This window comes from Macrobrachium rosenbergii, chromosome 43, assembly GCF_040412425.1.
Source record: "Macrobrachium rosenbergii isolate ZJJX-2024 chromosome 43, ASM4041242v1, whole genome shotgun sequence".
In the NCBI taxonomy this organism is placed as follows: Eukaryota; Metazoa; Arthropoda; class Malacostraca; order Decapoda; family Palaemonidae; genus Macrobrachium; species Macrobrachium rosenbergii.
Genome location: NC_089783.1, coordinates 30,418,916 through 30,437,385, shown reverse-complemented (window position 1 = coordinate 30,437,385; position 18,470 = coordinate 30,418,916). Strand labels below are relative to the sequence as shown.

General features: G+C 40.2%; 1 protein-coding gene across 11 annotated transcripts in view; it reads right to left on the bottom strand.

Annotated features, from left to right (window-relative positions):
- plx (PTB_TBC1D1_like and TBC domain-containing protein plx) overlaps positions 1-18,470 on the bottom strand; it is a 143,459-nt gene that overhangs the window by 83,871 nt on the left and 41,118 nt on the right. For all 11 annotated transcript variants that reach the window (XR_010850204.1, XM_067086915.1, XM_067086911.1 and 8 more), the window contains 2 exons: positions 13,507-13,717; positions 6,017-6,155 (listed from right to left, as the gene is read on the bottom strand). Coding sequence is in view for 10 of the 11 variants with exons in the window: in XM_067086915.1 (XP_066943016.1) it covers positions 6,017-6,155; positions 13,507-13,717 (350 nt within the window). In the remaining variant the exon portion in view is untranslated. The remainder of the gene's footprint in view (positions 1-6,016; positions 6,156-13,506; positions 13,718-18,470) is intronic.

The window sequence follows — 18,470 nt, the reverse complement described above, 5'->3', positions numbered from 1 at the left end:
AAGATCCTCCAAACACTTCTCCCTCGATTGGGCCCGAAGGAGCCAATTGTCAAGATATAGGGAGATTATGATACTCATCAAATGGAGCCATTTGGCCAGGGGAGAGAGAACTCTGGTGAAACCTTGTGGCACTGTCAAGAGCCCAAAACATAGGGAGCGGAACTGACAGACTTGTTCCCGTAGAGTTGTAGACAAACCTCAGAAACTTTCTCGACTCCTGGTGAATTGGAATATGAAAATATGTCTCCTGCATATCTACTGACATCATCCATTCTCCCTGGCGAATGGACAACAGGCCGGTATGGTCTGTCTCCATCTTGAATTTCGTCTTCTACACAAAGACGTTCAAGGCGCTGACGTCTAAGATGGGCCTCCATCCCCAACGCCTTGAGTACCACAAAAAGACGATTGTAGAACCCCGTAGAATTCACGTTTTCTACTAACTCTATCGCCCTCTTCTTGAGAAGGGATGAAACTTCCTCCGAGAGGGCCGAAAACCTTGTAGAGCCCTCAGAGTAAGCTGTCAATGTTACTAGCGATCTGAACAAGGGAGGCTCTTCTCGGAAGGGAACGGAGTATCATTCCTTAAGAACATTTACTATCCAGGGTTCAGCCCCTTTCTTTCTCCATCTCTCCCAGAAGAGAAGGAGTCTGGCTCCTACTGGTGTTCGGAGGGGAACGTTCTCACTTGCGAGAGGATGTACGGGAAGACGACTTCTTAATGGATTCCGCTGTGAATTTGGTTCCAGATCTAGATCTGGAATATGTTCTCTGCCTGTTACCCTTAAAGGGACGAAACTGCAAAGGAGAAACAGTCCTGGAGGGAAGAGAAGACAGCTCCTTAGGGCATCCAGAAGACTGTGTCAGAAGATCCTGGATACTCTTCTTCTGTAGGTCATATGATATCTCTAGAACAGTTGACTGCGGGAACAAGTGCAGATGGTCCAGAGGGGAAAACAGAAGAGCAAACTTCTGAGAGGGTGTAACCCCCTTAGAGGTGTACAAACACCACAACTCCCTCTTCTTCAGCACTCTCATAGTATAAAGGGAAGCCAAGTCCCGGGAACCATCCTTGATCCATTTATCTGTACAGGAAAGTATGCCTAACCAAGCGGAGCCATTATCTTCAGGAACAGTCAAATACTCCTTAATTTTACGGGCTAGAGAGCCCATAGCCCAGTCCATAAGCTAAAAACTTCAAACACCTTAAAAAGACTCTTAAGAAGGTGTGAAAGTTCCATCGAGGAAAACATAATCTTTCCCGAAGCAAAGACCGATCTTCGGGAAGAATCAAGCCAGAGAAGCCCTCCTGGGAGGAGACAGACACTCCCAGGGAAGGAGCTTCCCCTGTGGCTCCTCTTAGTTAACCCTGAAGGAGGAAAACTAAAGACAGCACGACCTTGATCCTCCTTCTCCAATAGCCAACCATCAATATCGCTCAAGGCTTTCTTTGCTGAGGAAGAAAGCACTAACCTTGGCAACTTAGAAGAGCCTGATGACTGAGACTCCATCAGAAAAGCAAAGGCAAGCGAGGAAGGAGTGACAGGCGAGAAGAAACTTGGGAAAGTGGCCAACAGGTACTTCAGTAGAGCCAAGTAAGCTGAGGGACGAACGTACTGAACAAGAACCTCCTCTTCATCTTCAGAAGAAACAGGTGACAAGATTGGATCCGTGGACTGGGGAGCCAAAGGAGCATTAGTAAGCAAGCTCAAAATACTGTCCAGCTTGCTCTGGATAGGGTCCACCGTAGAAGCTGACTGGGCACTAGTCGAAGACTGAAGCAGACTAGATTGAGGAGCACAAACAACTGCAGGAGCTGCAACAGGAGCAGGAGCAAGAGAAGCATTGACTGTGGAAGGAGGGTGTCCAGCTGTCCTTGGGCACTTCGAAACAACAGGAACCTCAGAAGACACAGAGCGGTCGGACAATCATGGGCGCTTGGGCGCTCTATGGCGCTCACAAGAAGAAGGGCGCTCAGAAACTGATAAGAGTTCGGGAGCCCATGGGCGCTCCAGCGCTTCTGGGCACTCGGGAGAAGTCTGGCGATCGATGACAGCAGGAGTCTTCATATTACTGGGTGCTCGGGAGCCAATACAGGTTCTGGCGGCAGCAGACGATCAGCAAATACTCTGCCAGAATCTGAGCGTTTAGGAGACAGGGAGCACTTAGATGACACATCCTGACTCTACAACAGGAGGAACAGAAGAAAACCGCCCCAGACTGTCCCAACAACTACACGAAGGCTGAGGACTATCTGAGGGATCCTTAAACTTCTTGCAAGGCACTGGAGGACATCCAACGAAATGCCTTTCCAATGGCGTTTGACTGCAACCTGGAATTTGGCAACAGGTTCAACCGAGGGGGCAACTACCCAAGGGCAGACCCCACCGACCTCCCTTTGGCTACCAGTTTTGACTTCTCCCAGGTTTAGGGGAGTATGTCATTGACCTTTACCTAGGAGAATTGATGGGTAGGGCAGCCACCTCCTCCACCAACACTTAACTTGCACTGGGCACTACTGTGCGCTCCGCTGACACAACACTAGTACTGGGCACTACAGGGCACTCCAAAACACTCTTGTCATCCATAAGAACTTTGACAGATGAAGCTTTGTAATGTATTTAATGATCAATTTGAATCTTTTATCAATCTTTAACTCGTGGCTGGTCATGGGGTTGGGTTCAGAAGCATGAGAGCCAGGTAAAGGAGAGGGTTTTACAGGAGAGGGATCATTAATGGGATTATCAGACATCACAGGAACATTAATATCAATGTCAACATTATCAACAGAAGAACTATGAGATTCCTGGGTAGCTTAAGATTTACTGGTCTGTCTAGCAGTAGCTTTTCTTTTCTTGTCCCTAGCCATTTTATTCAAATTTGATTTCAAAATCTTCCACCTCTTTAAATACCAATCAACACATTCGCTACCTGTCCCCTACAGCCTGTACATATTGTATGAGAATCATAGGTTTCCTTGGTCAAATGAGTATTGCAGCCTTTACTGCAATACCGAAAGCTAGACGAACTAGAGTCAGACATAATGAAAAAACCAAGGAAGTCAAGTCAAAATTAGGAATAGTCAAATCAGTCAAAGTCACAATTAAGAATCTAACACTCTAAATGCACCGAAAAGGCTACCAATACAGAATACTTCACCAAAACATGAAATAACAACAGGAAAGATGAATTCCAAAATAGAATCAGCTACTGCTAACAACTGGTGTACAGCCATCAGCCGACAGAAACAAATTGAAGCTCTTTTTTTAGTTGTTCCTCTCTTTCCCCGAAAGTGGGCGGGGCACGTCACCAAAACCCAAAACAAACTAGCGCAACCTGCGAATTCCAAAATTTTAAGCTGCCGACAATAGAAACTAAGAGCAATGTAATTACTTGGTAAGTTACTTATATAAAACTTGCCCTTTACAACAAAACTAAACTAAATTGGGCAACTTAAATTCCATTACCAGCTAGGAGACTGAGGCATTCCTCTACTTAAGCTCTAATGAACAGGACCACTCAGTTCAGCCAAAGCAGAATGTTACCTAGAAATGCCTCAAGAAGTAAAAAAAAAAAAAAAAAAAAAGACAACCTATAACTCATTTATTTGGATACCAGCTAAAGCCTTCCTCATAAACACTGGAGTTACTTTGCACCTTAGATGAATGATATTCTTTTATTAAAAGAATCCCCACCTACAAACATTTACCTCTACTTCTATGAAATAATGACAAACATAGGAGAGTTAGTAGCAGAATGCAGTAACAGAGAAAGACAATCATAAGATGGATCGGAAAAGCTTTATACAAACTGAACGCAGCTGATGAAGCAATGACATTCAAATCCTTCATTTATCTGAATCACTGAACTTGACATTACCCAATATACCTGAGCCAGGGACCAAGGCCCCAAAGATATGTGATACAGTATGCAGCACATAAATTTCAAAAAATTTGAAAAAATTGCTCTCTGATGGCTGGCAATGCTGAGAAGCCTCAAAAAAATATTGGTATCACTGCTTACACTCAAACAGACTGATAAAGGGTTTTGGGGGGTTGGGAGGCCTGAAGAAGTTTCCAAGGTGGGGGGGGGGATGTCAGATGGCTGGGCACCATGGGTGAGAAGGGGCAGTAAGGCTGTCTCAGGGGTTGTTTTGGAAGGTGGGTGGAGCTGGGGAGCATTTTCCCTGGTTGGGAGGGGGCGGGGATGCAGTGTTGGATGGGTGAAGAGGTTTACATAGACATCTGACTTGATACAGCTTGTTTTGTTTTGTGTTTTTATGCTTATGACTTTTTTATTTATATTTTACGCTATTCTTACTTATAGTTTTACTGTATTTTCTTTTTCTATATTTACAGCCAAAAAGAAAAATGTAATCGTAAGCATAGGGTAGGGTATATGAGAGAGAGAGAGAGAGAGAGAGAGAGAGAGAGAGAGAGAGAGAGAGAGAGAGAGAGAGAGAGAGAGAGAGAGAGAGAGAGAGAGAGAGAGAGGGGATATCAACAGCGATAAAATAATCTCTTGTGTACTGTTACAATTGTGATATTCACACTTAGAATCAACTAAACTTGTAATGAAATACTGTACAGTAAATCAAGCAAAACAAAAAAGAAAAACGTCAAATCTGATACAGCGCTAAGAAACACAAACACGAATGCACACACTAAGAAAAGATGGCAATGTCAACAATGATGAATGCCACATGCAGGTAGATGTAAAAAGAGACACACACACACACAAGCATACAAATAAGGTGATATGAGGTGAAATGAAAAATCATTAATTCATATAAAACACAATATGATGAACTACTTTCAGGTAGTTTTCTCAAAATGAATTTACTCTGAACAATCGTCACCGAGAAATGCTGTATGTACTACAGATGTAAACAGGTTGTAATGTAATACACAAACCGAAAGAATTTATTTTTCAGTAAATTGTACCAGGCTAGGCTTTCGAACAAGATTACCAAACTTATGGCTAATGTAACAATTCATAACCAACTCTTATAATTAACAACCACTTACCAAAGAACTGACATAAACAACATCGACTATGATGTAAACAAACACATTGGTAACAGCTGTTTTGCAATTTTGAGGAATTTTACTTTAACATCCCATTTGGTTTACCTCTGTATACCCGTTTTACATTTATGTACAAAGACAAAAATAATAATTCCAGTAATATATTCATTTCTTTTTGCAACTAAAAAATAATTCTCCTAATTCTTTTGCTAGTAAGCTTAATCAGCTGATTCTGAGAACATAAACATTGCTCTATGAAAATGGCGGATGATCGTTTTTTTCTATACAACATGATAATAATAGAGTATAAATGGATTTGATACGTAAAATTTCAATTTCATTACCATTACCTTTATCTTAAATACATCTGTAACAGCCTACTTGACTTATGCAAATGGATACTGTGAGTGTAACACCTAGCCTTAGTCAATGGTTCACACATACACATTTTGTATCTCATGTATAATAATACAATATGGTGCCAACTAATAAGAAAGTTGCTGAATGAAAATACATTAATGGTCATAAAATCATGGTAGGCTGTGGCTAAACACAGGTAAGCTACCTACCTACTGAACTGTTATTTACGAGAGAGAAAAAGAAGGGGGTTGCATTTTTTCAAAGTGTATTTAAGCATATATTTTGTTACAAATATGGGCAATAAAGGTAGATAATAGCCTTTGCATAAAGTCTTCAGTTTAAAGTTTGATGGCTGTTGTTTATAAGCATACTGAGTGTTTACAGTTATGTGGTATATTGACATGGTTAGGTGAGGAAGGGTAAGGAATTTCCCTTGAACACCCATAAATTTTTTACTAGCCCTTATCCAACGGGGCCTTGGCTCCATTAATCCAGATAATTGAAGGATTACTATAACAAAATAACCTGATGAAAAATACTAAGTCTAAACTAAAAAGAATACAGATAAAAAGATGTCTGAGTTCCCTAAACTGCAAATTTGTATTTGAAAAAGATTTCACAATGCATACCTCTACAGGTGCAACATCCTTTTCTGCACTGTCATGGTCGCGTCCTTCTCTCTTTAAAAGCTGATTAAAAGATGTAGTCAAACTTTTCTTTGCTCGTCGTAAAGAGGATTCTAAATTAGTTCCAATCTGAAAATCTGGCCTGAAAAAAAATGACAGCACTGAAAAGTCTCAGGGAAAATCTAGTGATGTAAAATAAAGTTTGAGAAGCAAATATACAAAACTACTATTTAATCTCTTTTCAAATATATACTCAATTACTTGTAAATTATTTTTAAAAGAATTAACTTTAATGAATCATGTATAACAAAAATCTTCTCAATGATATGATAATCTTCTCAATGATATGATAAGTCAGAAAAATTTGCATTAGTCCACTGCTACATCATATCAGAAAAAATTGACGTTCATTTGCAAAATGGAATGCATAAAAAATTTAATATTCTTAAAATATTGTTTTTTAGCGATATAGTTCTCGTCCATTTTACGCGGGAATAGGTTCCAGAACCTACCGCAGAAATGCAAAAAAAAAAAAAAAAAAAAAAAAACCTCTAAAAATGCTTATAACTGGCTTATAACTGCCAAATACCTTGTATGCCTGAAGCTAAAATGATTATAACTGTATATTTTAACATTTCACTGCTTAATTTGATAGTTCAAACAAAAATATACCTTACATTATCATATTAAAACAATTTAATACCATTTCAAACAAAAATACACCCCAAAATCATCATCCCAACACACCAAAAGTAACCTTACATTACAGTACTCGCCTACTACTGTTACTCTTAAGTAGCTATATACACCCCTAAAATGCTTATAACGGCCTATTTTAACAGTTCATCGCCAAACTTGACAGTTCAAACAAAAATATATCTCAGACTATCATCCCAGAGCACCCTAATATCATTTCAAAGTCATGTTGCAAAATTAAATTCAAGCCTACAACTGTTACTTGTAAGTATCCCTATCATTCAGGCATGCACGTTTTCTTTGGCCTAACTTTGCAAATTGTTCTGCTCATGCTGTATAGAATGCATTGGGAGCATACTTTACGTTTATTTTTCTGTGTTGTAAGATGATTCTGAAATGATATTTACTGTACAGGTACGTATTTTAGGATAGTACTACAGTAAACCCCCGTATTTGTGTTCTCGCAATTCGCAGACTTACGTATTGGCAGATTTCTCTGTGGAAAGTATCTACAGGCAGTTCCCGGTTAAGGGCGGGCTCGGTTAACGGCGACCCGGTTTTAAAGGGCTTGTCTAATGACGAAAATCGGCAATTTTCCGCTTATCGGTGCTGATAACCGAAAATCGGCACTTTTCGGCACCGATAAGCACCCAAAATGGCCGAAAAAGCGCTGGAAAGTGCTGAAAACCGCCGATTTTCGGTTATCATCACACCCTCAGAACAGGACCCCCGCTGATACCCAGGGACTGCCTGTACGTATTATTCGTTGGAAAATTCACCCATTCACAGTATTTTTCACTAAGAAATATTCACTAATTACTGTATTTTCATATCATTTTCATGACTACATACACTTTTTGTGGTAAGACTATTAAAATACCTAGGTATAAGCATCTTTGAGGGTTTTTCTTGTTTAAACTATCAAAATAGGCAGTTCTAAGTGTTTTTAGAGGGGATTTTAAGTATTTGCAGATTTTAGCTATTCTCAGGGGGTGCGGTACGCATCCCCCGCGAATACGGGGGTTTACTGTACTGCACAAGTATAGAGGTTTGTTAATTACGTCATGTTAGTATTTTCGTGATTATGTACAAATACATTTATGATAAAAAAAAATTATTTATTATGGTAAGTTGTTATTGATCTTTGACATGATATTATCAAAATCATTTCAAAGTCATCTTAAACATTTTACCCTTAAAAATATATACGTACAAGAGAGATTTTTCAGTATCATTCGTAGCTATTTTATTTAATCACCAAATGGGCAACATAATAATAATAATAATAATAATAATAATAATAATAATAATAATAATAATAATAATAATATTGTAATTAAAAAAAATATGCATTTCTATAATAAATTATGTGAAATTTTAAACAAATATATATTTCCAATCTTTTCCAAAGTCTGAAATGAGGGGGGAGGTTGGACCTGTCATGTACGTCAAATATCTGACTGGAGGGTCAGCCAGATATTTGACATATACGACAGGTCCAACCTCCCTCTTCACTTCAGAGCTTTGGAAAAGATTGGGAACATGTATTTGTTTGTTTAAAATTTCACAATTTACTATAGAAATGCATAAATTTTTTAATTACAGTTTTTATTATTATTATTATTATTATTATTATTGCTGAATGAAATTGCTACATCAGCTGCATTTAATTTGTATACAGTCTTCTCTATTATTCTAGTTATCACTTTTTCTCTGCTACTGCATCGGGCGAGTAACGTTCCGATGTAATTCATCTTCAGGAAGGAAATAGTCGAAATTCAGGGACTGCATTTATTCCTATATTTAAATATGGAGGGCAGAAAGTTGTCTACAGTGTAGGTATTTGTCAATTATAGAGTATAGGCAGTTCCTGGTTATCGGCGATCCGGTTTTACGGGGCTTGTCTAGCAATGAAAATCAGCGATTTTCGCTTATCGGCGCCAATAATCCAGTACTGCCACTGATACATACCTAACAGAGGTGCCGATAAGTGCCGAAAATCGGTTATCGGCGATTTTCGCTTATCGTCATACTGTCGACATCCTTATCTGCAAGACCAAAGATGGCCTAAGAACCTATGTTTATACCAAGCAGACTAACTTAGGCCTTTGCCTGAATGGAGACAGCGAGTGCCCTGCAAGGTATAAGAACACCACCATCAAGGCCTATGTGAAGAGGGCCCTTGCTCACTGCTCTCCCTAGCAGGATAACCACCAAGAACTCGACCGTGTCTCCCAGATGCTCATTAACAATGGGCACTCCTACAAGCAAGTAAACAGAGAAGTACATGCAGTGCTGGATCAATGGTACGATGAGCGAGAGACACCGCAGCCTCATCCTCAGGAGAATATCAAGCTGTGATATAGGATGAGAATGGACCCGAGATATCGAGAAAATGAAGATATGAGGAAAATCATCACTGAAAACACATTCCCCACCAGAGTTGACACCAAGCTGGACCTCATCGTTTACTATCAAAATTGGTGCACGAGAGATTTAATCATGAAAAATAACCCATCCCCACCAACAAGAGATCCTCTGAAACAAACTAATGTGGTCTACCAGTTTACATGCCCCATCAGTGGATGTACCGGCTCATACATTGGTATGACCACTATGAATCCGTAGAAGAGGATTTCATGTCATGCACAAGAAGCAACAAAAGCCCATACCAGAAACTCACAACACGATGCCACCTCCTGTGACGGAATTATCAAGAGCACCACGATAATTGGGAGAGCCTCAGACTAGCAACATCTACGACTACTAGAGGCGCTCCTCATCCAGCAAGAGAAGCCCTCTCTGAATAGGACTCAGGAAGTGCGCTTCCTCCCCACAAATATAAGGACAATAATACCAAGACCTGTGACCAACACCAGAACGAGCGACAATCCCTGCTAGCAACACCAGATCAGACGAACAATCCTGCAACAAATAGGAATAGACACAGGAGAACACCAGGCTGTGACGTCACACACCGCCCAGTGATGCCATGCCCCTGCCCCACCGGTCAGTGAGACTGCAGCAGCGTGACCTTCATGCCTGAAGAGGTGGCTTGAAGAAAACTTTCACCAGCCAATAGGCAGCCAGCATCCTGCCCCTGCCAATCAAAATTCAGCATGAGGCCTAGCCCTGCAGACCCTCAACTACATATCGAGTAGACCCTACCATCAACATCACTCTACTCCTACCCTCAGCCATGAACATACATGGTTGGAACTGGGAGAAACGCTGGCGAAATAACTGTATACAGTACTCTAATTACAAATACCTACATTGTACACAACTCTATGGACCATATCCTCCATATTTAAATAAAGGAATAAATGCAGTCCCTGAATTTCGACTATTTCCCTCCTGAAGATGAATAAAGATCGGAACATTACTCACCCGATGCAGTAGTAGAGAAAAAGTAATAATTAGAAAAATAGAGAAGACTATACAAATTAAATGCAGCTGATGCAGCAACTTCATTCAACAATACCTGTTTAAAAGAGGGTCTACTGCCGATATATTATTACTGTACTATTATTATTATATTATTATTATTATTGGTAGGTCTTTCTCCCCTATTTTGAGAACGGGATAAGCTGTATATCAGGTCCACATTAATATTCAGTGGTGAATTATGTTGATTTTATAAAAATGTTACAAGAGCTTTCGAACCCTGTTAGACTGAAGATGAACCCAGGGCCGGGTTTGAAAACTCTTTTAACATTTTTATAAAATTAACATAATTCACCACTGAATACTATTGTGGACCTGATACACTGCATTATCATTATTATTATTATTATCATTATTATTACTGAATCTTATTAATATCTGAAAATTAGTACTTATTATTGGGTAAATCATTTATTTATCATACATACGTGATAGTCCTCACCATCTCCCATAAATTTATTATAAAATTCTTGTGCTCTGTATACATATATTTTAATGAAAAAATACAGTAATTAGTGAATACAGTGTTGCTATAAGAAAAAAAGCGAATTAGCGATAATTTCAGAGATATGGCCCAAAGGAAAATCCCAAATCAGTGAAATTTCCCCAGCGGAATGATGTGTTCCATAAAAATCCGCAACAAAATGAAACACAGAAATGTGACTAATTGTCATACACAAGTTTTTCACAGACACACGAACATTTGCGAATACTGAGAAACCCTGCAAAAGTGTTTATGTTCAATTTTTTATGTAATTTGTAAGTTTTCAAGCTTTTATATATAAATCAAATAACATTAAGTAATCAAAGTAATAATTTCTCTCTCTCTCTCTCTTTTACTGAGATGAGAGAATTTTAATGGCACATGCATATGTTTATTTGTTTTGTATGATAAATTTGTTACCTAATAATTAGTACTAATTTTCAAATATCAATAAGATTAATAAGATTACATAATAATAATAATAATAATAATAATAATAATATAATAATAATAATAATAATAATAGGTCTTATTAAAAAGGATGGCTGTATTATGCAAATTTATCTTATATAGTGTCTTTTCTATCCTCCTTATGATTCGCTTTTCAGGCTCAGCGATGTTAGTCAGTAACTGGCCGATATTCATGTTGGAAAACAGCCATCCTTTTTAATAAGACCTGTTTAAAAGAGGGTCTACTCCCTTCAAATAATAATAATAATAATATAACTAATTACAAAATTCGTATTTGATATTAAACAAACAAATATCTTTCCCTCATCTCCTGTAAGAAGCTCGGAGGCAAAACACTGCCAGACATGTTGATTTACCATGACAAGAAGGGGGAGTGTTGCTGATTAGTGGGTCAAAGGTTTCTTATGTAATTCTCTCTCTCTCTCGTTCATAGTTAGCGCAACCTACGTATTACTGTTTCTCTGTATGTCTAACTGTACAGTAGATAATTTTAAACTGATCTAATTTTATCTATACCATTTACAAACTAAATGAGCCATTCTAAAACAGAGCATTTCAGAATAAAGAGAAAGAGACAGAATAGAGAAATTTATAAGTTTTTAAAAACTAGGTTGAGAAGACTCCTAAAAATAGATTGGTGGAATGGGGAGAGAGAGAAATAGGATACTAATCTTTACACTCTCCTACATTTTTACGTCAACCATTTATTTCTTTTTTTTAGGTAATGTATTAAGCTAACTTTTAAATGAAATTATATTTTTACGTCAACCATTTATTTCTTTTTTTTTAAGGTAATGTATTAAGCTAACTTTTAAATGAAATTATAGTAACTTTAATTTCATTTAAAAGTTAGTTTAATACTGAATTTCCATCTTTTGATATCTAACATAAGAATAACCTCTCTCTCTCCATCATAATTCATAAATAATTTAACTTGATATCTCAAGTGAGGACAATATCTCTCTCTCTCTCTCTCTCTCTCTCTCTCTCTCTCTCTCTCTCTCTCTCTCTCGTTATTCTCTCTGTCTCCGTAATAACTGATAAATAATTTCACTCTCTTGAGTAAGGACAACCCTTATCTCTCTCTCTCTCTCTCTCTTTGTTCATAATTAGTGCTCACACATTTTTACAACTTATTATTTCTCTGTTCGTCTTTACCTGTACAGTAGATAGTTTAAATTGATCTAATTTTACCTGTACAGGCAGTTCCCGGGTTACGATGGGTATGGCTTACGACGTTCCGAGGTTACGACGCTTTTCAAATATATTCATCAGAAATTATTTCCAGGTTTACAACGCATGTTCCGGCGTTACGACACTTACGATGCCACTCCGACGGAAGAAATATCGCTCCAAAATGGCAGAATAATAAAAATTTAGAGGTTTTTTGATGAAAAACTCAATAAGAATGCAGTTTTCATAATTTTCAATACACCCAAAGCATTAAAAGTAAGGTTTTCTTAGGATTTTCGACAATTTTTTGGTTTACGATGATTTTCGGCTTACAACGCGGCGTAGGAATGGAACCCCCATCGTAAACCGGGGACTGCCTGTACTGTCTACGAAGTGTAAATGTGCTAGTGTGGCAAATACTTTCTAAAACAGAGACATAATAATTAAGAGTTGTATTAGTCAAAATAAAAAACACTGTTTGTTCATGAAAAAGCATTTCAGAACAAAGAGAAAGAGATGTAGAATAAAGAAGTTATTAATAAGAGGTTGAGAAAACTTCTAAAAATAGATCAGTCAGAAGGGGAGAGAGACAGAAATTCTCTTCCAACTCTCTATTTTTGTCACCCATTTATTCCTTTTTTTAAGGGTAATGTATTAAGCTGACTTTTAAATGAAATTACAGTAAATTTAATTTCATTTAAAAGTTAGCTTAATAATTTGGGAGCATGATTAGGGTCATATTTAGTGTTTAAAACTTTAGAAATAAGTATTTACTGTATTGGCATTTTTAGAGACCCTGCCAAACTTGCGTGAAAATTCGCTTTGCGTGAGGGGTTCTGGGACCTAACCTAGCATAAGTTCGGGGTATGACTTTACAAGAAATACCTCATCAGCCCAAACAGGTGAATATCAAAGAAAAGTCAATAAAGTAATAAAGTATTGTTATACAAAATAGTAGCGGTAATGTTCCAGTAGTGACCTATTCTAAATTCACCAAAATCATGAAGTTTTAAAATTGTAGAGATTAAATATTTCCTGCACTATGAATAAAAAATATTTATAATTTGAATATATGGCTTCTACAATACATTTTGCCTCCAAACGCTGCATTCTGACCTGATACATAGTTACAATTACACTTGCACAACTGATATCTGATATATAGTTACAAATACACTTTCACAAATTATCAAGACATAGTAAGAATCAGGGCTACACTTACTTCACTCCTCCTCCAGGTAATGCTGTGTGCGAGTGAGAAGCCTGCTTGCATTCAAAATGAGCACGGAGAAGCATCATCAGTATGTTATTTTGTGTCTGAACATCTGAGGTTTCTGCACCCTCATATTTAGCTATCAACATCCTTCTATCATCTTCTGGTAAGGTTGATAACTGTTTCATGATATTCATGTGAGCCTTGGAAGCTGGTAAACCTGATATAAATAAGAAATGTGTTTTGGTACATCTGACAGTAAAAACAAGCACACACACTAAATAAAATTCTGTGGTAAAAACCACACCACTCAATAGAAAACTCAATTAAAGCAAAGTATACATCAGCAGCTGCTTCAACACATAATTGCTTCACATAACTCATCACACCTGTATTCATAGTCAATACAAAATTGTCAATATAATAAATGTATTTGACCTTCCGAGCACAGTATACTTGCAACCACTGTAAAAATACTTTTAACCCTCTTGAATGAAATGAAACCTACTTTCTGTAATATTTTGCTTGTATAATTTTTTAGCTACTTTGTCACAACAGCTGCCATTTGACAAACAAAGTGGTGACAATGAGCACTGTCACATGTTTTTAATATTTGTCTGTTTCTCAAAAACATTAGTGTCTAATGTTTTTAATTTACTTTGCACCTAATTTGAAATTGGCAAAGATACAATTCTCTTAAATTGTTCAGTACCGTGCTGCCTATTTCAAGCTTTTATACAAGATGGGCTTAAGTAGCTCATACTGTAATATCAAACATGCATCATGGGTATATTGCCAAAAAAAATATATGTAGCTAAATGGCTTTGTATAAACACGTAAGTAATTTACTATTAAAATTACAATTTTTAAAACTAAATTGTATTTTTCCCATCTATACAAACCTGAGGTCCTTTACATTAGGAATTACTTACGGCGAAGCTAGGCACGGCCATTAAACTCTTGAACAAGTTGGTTAGGCAGTAACTGCTGCCAGGTAGGCGAGAATACCTGCCTGCCTGGATGTAAACATTCCAGTTTGCCTTTTGGCCCAGGTTCAGATTGAGGGGTGGCATGAGGTGGGCATAAAAATGAAATAGGAGAGGTCAGTCACTCTCGGGATCCTTCTCACTTCCAGAACCAACACCTTAGGCGAGATGCTACCTGTTCTCTTGAAGGAGCCGGGTAAGAAAACACAACTTGTTGAGAAGCCACCACAGGACCAAGGAAAAAAGGTTCCCAAGAGTGTGGTCTATGAGACCACATCTTGCTTCCAGACTGACAGAAACTTATGGAATGCGAGGAAGCCATTGACTGCGTGAGTTCTCAGGTGGAAAGTACTGGTATTGTCGTCGCCAGCTGCCGAGTACCTCCTTCGATCGCTTCTTGAAGCCAAGAGAAAGATGTGTCCTTAGACACTTCTTCCTTGGAAGAGACAGTACTAGCAAAAATGTTGACGACATCCAGGTTAGGAATGTCGGGCCTTTTCGGAAAGTACCGCAGCTCCCTAATAGGACAAAGTAATGACTGATCTGGATCATTGATACAAAGTCTAAGGAGGAGGGGAACAAGGACTCGAACCCGATAACAGATGCCGATGGATTTGGAGTCCACTTACAACATCTGAGAAGGAGTTGAGGTATTGATCCCCTTCACCTGTTCTTCCATCTTCTACGTCCAGGCCGGAGCGAGATGAGAGATGGTCCTAAGGGGGCACATCTCTGTCCGACGACTCTCATTAGGGTGCATGCAGAGCACGGAACAGGAACCCTAAAACAGTCACATGCCACTCAAGGAACAGTTCCCTGGGATAGCAAAACCAAAACTTCTCATCAGTAGCCAAATCTTGAATGAGGAGAAAATAGCTACTTCAGACAGAAGAATAGATCGCACGGCCTAGGTTTTTCACAACTGAAATGGAGAGAAGCAACCCTTGGCGGAAAAGACAAGGAAGTCCAGACTTGAAGAGCGACTCTGACCCAAGAAGACGTTCCATCAACAACACCAAACAGCGAAAAGACAGATCCAGTCCCTGGAACAGTGTTGCAGAGGACTTCATGAGATATCCAGCTATATCGCTTGTGAACCCCTAGCAAAATAGACAAATATGGTGGGAAAAACGTAGACATTGATGTTTCCCATAAGGACAGCATACCTCACTGTAGCGGCCCATGGGTCTGGTGTGAAGGAGCCAGAAAACTACCGACTTTGTTGTGCCAGGAGGCAAACAGAAAGATGGTAGGGATCTCTCAGTCGAGCAGTCTTTTCCTGAATCTTCGTGAAGAAAAGAGTGAAGAGCATGTTCCATCCCGATCACTCAAACCTGAGGCCGAGCTCGCCTACCAATACATCCCCACCGGGAATGTATCTGGCTAACTGAGCTATCGAGTGCTCTATAGAATACTCGAGTACCAGCAAATGTTGACAGATGGAACAGGAGGAAAAAACTATTCCCTCGTTTGTCAACGAATGCCACTACTACTGTGGTGTTCTTGTTCAACGAAACCACTTAGTGTTGCAAAACTCATCCTGAAATTCTCAGAAGGCCAAAAGGCTGCCTTGAGTTTAGGGTGTTGATGAGAAGGTATCAATCATCTCAGTCACATACCTTCAAGACAAAGTTTTACACAGGTGTGCACCTATTCCTCGATCAGTGAATCCGAGAGTAGACACACGACGTGAGGAGAATATGCAAGCATACTTGAAGGTTCCTTCCTCATACTTCAAAGATGAAAGAAGGATGGAGGACTGGAAGCAGACCTCCTTCATTCTCCACCATGGGAAGCTTCTGCAAGATGACAGGCTACCAAGACAATTAGCTCTAGCTGGGCTGGCATTTCCCGAATCGAGAGCACGGGAGAGGAAGCGGGATGGAAGTTTGATGAAAAGAATTGCCGAGACCCAAGGGAAATAGATACTTCTCCTGAAGGAATTCATTCCCAGGTCTCAGCAGTGTCGCTGCCAGGTCCAGAGACTCAACAAGTATCATTTCATCCAAGTATCTGCAGTAGGAGGAGAACTGCCTGGTCGATACTTCTCCCTCTCTTCCCTTCTGCCCTCCTTCCTTATGGAAGAGAGGGTGGAAAGAGACACAGTTATACGCACCTTCCCAGAAGGGAAGAAGAGGGCTGCGTGTTTCCGCAATCTTCTTCCGAAGCCTGGTACTTCTTAGGAGTCGAGGAGGCTGGCTTGAACTTAAGGTCGAGCCGAGATAACAAAGACCCAAAGGTCTTGGCCATTGTCCAAAAGACAAGGCAGTGCCCAGGTAAGAACCTTGATTACTGCGGTATCTGGCAAATCTCTGAAAGAGAAAGGCAGAACCGAGTAAAGGTTCGTCCCTAAGGGTCAAGCCAACTTGGGACTTACAAAACCGGAGATCCGCATTAGGACAAAGTCCTTCTTCTCAGCACCAGAATTGCCCACAGATTGCCACTTGGTGTAGGAAGACACACCCCCGGACAGGACCAGTCTCCAGAAGGCAGGCTTCTCTCCAGGAATGGTCGTATCCGAGGACAGAAAGCCTAAAAGTGAAAGATTGTGGATCCATCAGGAGTGTGCCTGGAGGTGTCCTTCAAGATCACCGCCTCTCATTGCGGAAGAGAATACCCTTCATGGCAAGGAGAAGCAGAGAGAGAACCCAGTCTGGATGAAGCAGCGTCAGAACAACCTGCAGTCGGCAAGACCCCTCCGAGGCAAGAAGAATTTGTACTCTGTCAAGGCAGGGGAGGAGTTTGGTGTCTCGACTTGAATGAACTCCTTGTCCAAAGAAAAGTACTCATCTGGTCGAGAACGCTCTCGTAAACGAGGACCGTGGCGGCCCCCAAAAACTCTTGGCCCCTTTGGGAACTCCAAGGGCTGCGAGTGATGAAGATTATTCATTGGAGGAGCCATGGTCCTGGCCCGGGGATCCACATGCTGACGAATTGGCGCGAAGTTCTCCAAGAAACAAGAAACAAGGGTGATCGCAACTTGAAGAGGAAGACCCTCGCTGCTTCTGAAGGGTGAAACTCCTGTACCTCTCTCCCTGGAGGAAGACCTTGACAGATCCCAAGAAACCCTCCTCGGTTACCTGGTAGTACTACAAGACAATCAGGGGACCGACACTGAACGCACACCAGGTAGCCGAACTCTGAAAAAGACAAATTCATTGGGGCTTTCTCTGTCCGTCTCGTGCCTCTCGGAACAACTGAGAGAAAAAGAGAACAGTTGAGGAGAAAGAGTACCCCCACCTGTCCTGCCAGGTAGACCAACAGGAGAGGCGGACCATGAGCGATAATCAACTGAAGGAGATGATTGCCACATGGGGGAAGAAGAGCACTTGTAACGTGGCAAAGCGCTTTCCTGGGAAGAGCAGAGTTCACTCGAACAGTGACGAGAACCCGATTCGGAAAATCCAAGCAGAGACCAAGTCAAGCCGAGCTATGCCAAACCGAGCCGATCATGCGAATGCAATCCAGACTGGGTGGTAAGCGGTGGACTGAGGGGCAAGCGGGGCGAGCCGAGCCAGTCTCGCGAATGCGACCAGATGATGGGCGGGGGGAGCAAGCCAAGCAGAGCCGATTGCGCGAATGCAATTGGAACTGGGTAGGGCGGAACTCGTCTTCCGTGAACTAGCACTAATTTCCCAAACTCTATACTTCTTCGAGGCCAAGACCCCTCCAGAAAAAGGTTTGAAGGGGGAATTCTGTGTCTGCTATCCTGCAAGCTTGAATCCTAAGGTTCAAGACATGAGGATGAAACCTGGCCAAGCAACCGAAGCAGTTGGCAGGCTGTATTGAGACACCTGGGCATCTTGGCACTTTCTCTTGTCCTGTGCCTCTCGCCAGGAGAGTGCTTGTGATTCATAGAATTTGAGTGACCTACGAGACTCCCAAAAATCGGGAGCGGCTGCTCTCAGTTTCCTAAGAATTGAAAAGAGCCAGGCACAGAACCAGTCTTAGACACAGACTTCTAAGACTGGCAACGAGGGCGTGGCC